Genomic DNA, 2,179 nt, shown 5'->3' with positions numbered 1-2,179 from the left:
AAAAAAATGTATTTTGGCGATAACGGTATTGATAATTGCCCTTTCAACGTTATCTTGGTATAAAGATAGCGAATACCAGTATGGTTTTAGTGGAACATCTCCATCCTAGAAAAATTTAAATTGCTTCATGCATTTAACATTAAAGTCTTGGTATAGGACAAAAAATTTCAAATCCATTAAAGGCTTAATACGTTTTCATGTTTTTTTTTTCTTATAAAACCTAGATGCAAAGAACTGCAACTAATTGACCAGTGTAAGAAAATTCCATCACGCCGTGCTACAAAAGACGAAGTACTTCTACTGCATAGCTCCGACCACTATGAACTTCTACAGCAGACTTCGGGTGTGCAAGATGAAACGGCAATGGAAGATCTGAGCTCGAAATTCGATTCAATTTACTTACATCCGGTTTGTATTACAATGAGTAGCAATTAGTATAAGAATAATAATTATTTTACTTTGCTACCCCTTCAGTCCACATTTGAATTGTCTCTATTGGCCACAGGTTGCACCATTGATTTAATTGAGAACATAATTTCCGGTAATGTGCAGAATGGCATAGCTATTATTCGACCACCGGGTCATCATGCGATGAAAGCTGAATTCAATGGGTACTTGTCAATTCACTTACTTGTACTTGTTTGTTTCGAAAGCACTCAACGCTGTATATATGTGTGTGTATATTCCCCAGTTACTGTTTCTTCAACAATGTGGCAATTGCAACGCAATACGCTTTGGACATTTTGAAGTTAAGTAAAATAATGATTGTGGATTGGGACATACATCACGGACAAGGCACACAGCGTTTCTTCTACAATGATCCTAGGTGACTAAAACTAACTTTATAAATCGCTTTCGAAATAAGGCCCATTTCTGTTGCCTAATTTTAGGGTTCTTTACTTTTCCATTCATCGCTTTGAACATGGCACCTTCTGGCCTAATCTTAAGGAATCCGATTTTGATGCCATCGGCTACGGCAACGGCATGGGTTACAATTTTAATGTACCATTGAATAAAACTAAAATGGGCAATGGCGATTACTTGGCCATTTTCCAACAATTATTAATACCCGTGGCCATAGAATATCAACCAGAATTGATTATTATATCGGCGGGTTATGATGCAGCCTTGGGCTGTCCCGAAGGCGAAATGGAGGTCACACCCGCATTCTATGCTCATATGCTGAATTCTGTAATGAAGTTAGCTCAATCACGTGTCGCCGTCGTCTTGGAAGGTGGCTACTGCCTTGATTCGTTATCGGAGGGTGCAGCACTCACGCTGCGTACATTGTTGGGTGGCACCTGCCCTACACTGGTGGAGAAGTTGGAGCCACCAAGCGAAGTTATACAAGACACAATACTCAATTGCATTTATGCGCACCGTCCATACTGGCGTTGTCTGCAAATTCAGCCAGTATATACCATGGAGGAGCTGAATAATGTGAATCCCCAGCCAAAGTTGCACAAAGTTAGTCGACTATTCATTGGCGGCAAACCTCTGCCAGAACGTTTCCCAACCAGAGGCACAGCGCCGGTAACACAACCCGAAGTTGTGGCACAAAATGAGAAACGTTTAAGATTTCTTAAAAATGGTATTTATTTGCCAAAAAGTAAGCATACTTTAAAGCAAACAAATTTAATATCTGCTTCATTAATTTAGAAACAAAATTGTTGGCACCGAAAATACGCGTATGCTACGTCTACGATGAGCTTATGCTGCAGCATTGCAACTCTTTTGAAGACGGCCATCCAGAACAGCCAGCACGCATTAAACGCATTTATGAAATGCATAAAGACTACAAGCTCACAGAACGCATGGAACAATTGCCAACACGAGCAGCAACAACAGATGAGATTTGCCTGGCGCATACGCGTGCGCATGTGAATTTTATACGGCGCATAAGTGACAAAGATGAACTGCAGGGAATGGGCGAGAAGTACAATTCAGTTTACTTTCACCCGAAGACTTTCGATTGTGCCACACTGGCAGCGGGCTCAGTGCTGCAAGTGATCGACAAAGTGCTGCGTGGCGATGCGCGCAGTGGTGTCTGCATTGTGCGGCCGCCAGGTCATCATGCCGAATCTGATGTGCCACACGGCTTTTGCATTTTCAATAATGTTGCAATTGCTGCGCAGTATGCCATTCGAGATCACGGTTTGAAGAGGTAAGAGTCGAAAAA

At 41.7% G+C, this 2,179-nt stretch overlaps 1 protein-coding gene across 2 annotated transcripts in view; it reads left to right on the top strand.

Moving 5' to 3' along the window:
* The window catches only part of LOC118733912 (histone deacetylase 6), an 8,494-nt gene that overhangs the window by 3,110 nt on the left and 3,205 nt on the right, over positions 1 to 2,179 (top strand). For both annotated transcript variants that reach the window (XM_036463540.1, XM_036463541.1), the window contains exons 4-8: positions 225 to 408; positions 475 to 611; positions 692 to 826; positions 891 to 1,591; positions 1,660 to 2,164. In XM_036463540.1, the coding sequence (XP_036319433.1) occupies positions 225 to 408; positions 475 to 611; positions 692 to 826; positions 891 to 1,591; positions 1,660 to 2,164 (1,662 nt within the window). The remainder of the gene's footprint in view (positions 1 to 224; positions 409 to 474; positions 612 to 691; positions 827 to 890; positions 1,592 to 1,659; positions 2,165 to 2,179) is intronic.

Source organism: Rhagoletis pomonella, unplaced genomic scaffold (genome assembly GCF_013731165.1).
Source record: "Rhagoletis pomonella isolate Grant_MI unplaced genomic scaffold, Rhpom_1.0 Rhpom_scaffold_00002, whole genome shotgun sequence".
Lineage (NCBI taxonomy): Eukaryota > Metazoa > Arthropoda > Insecta > Diptera > Tephritidae > Rhagoletis > Rhagoletis pomonella.
This window is presented reverse-complemented; position numbering and strand designations above follow the sequence as displayed.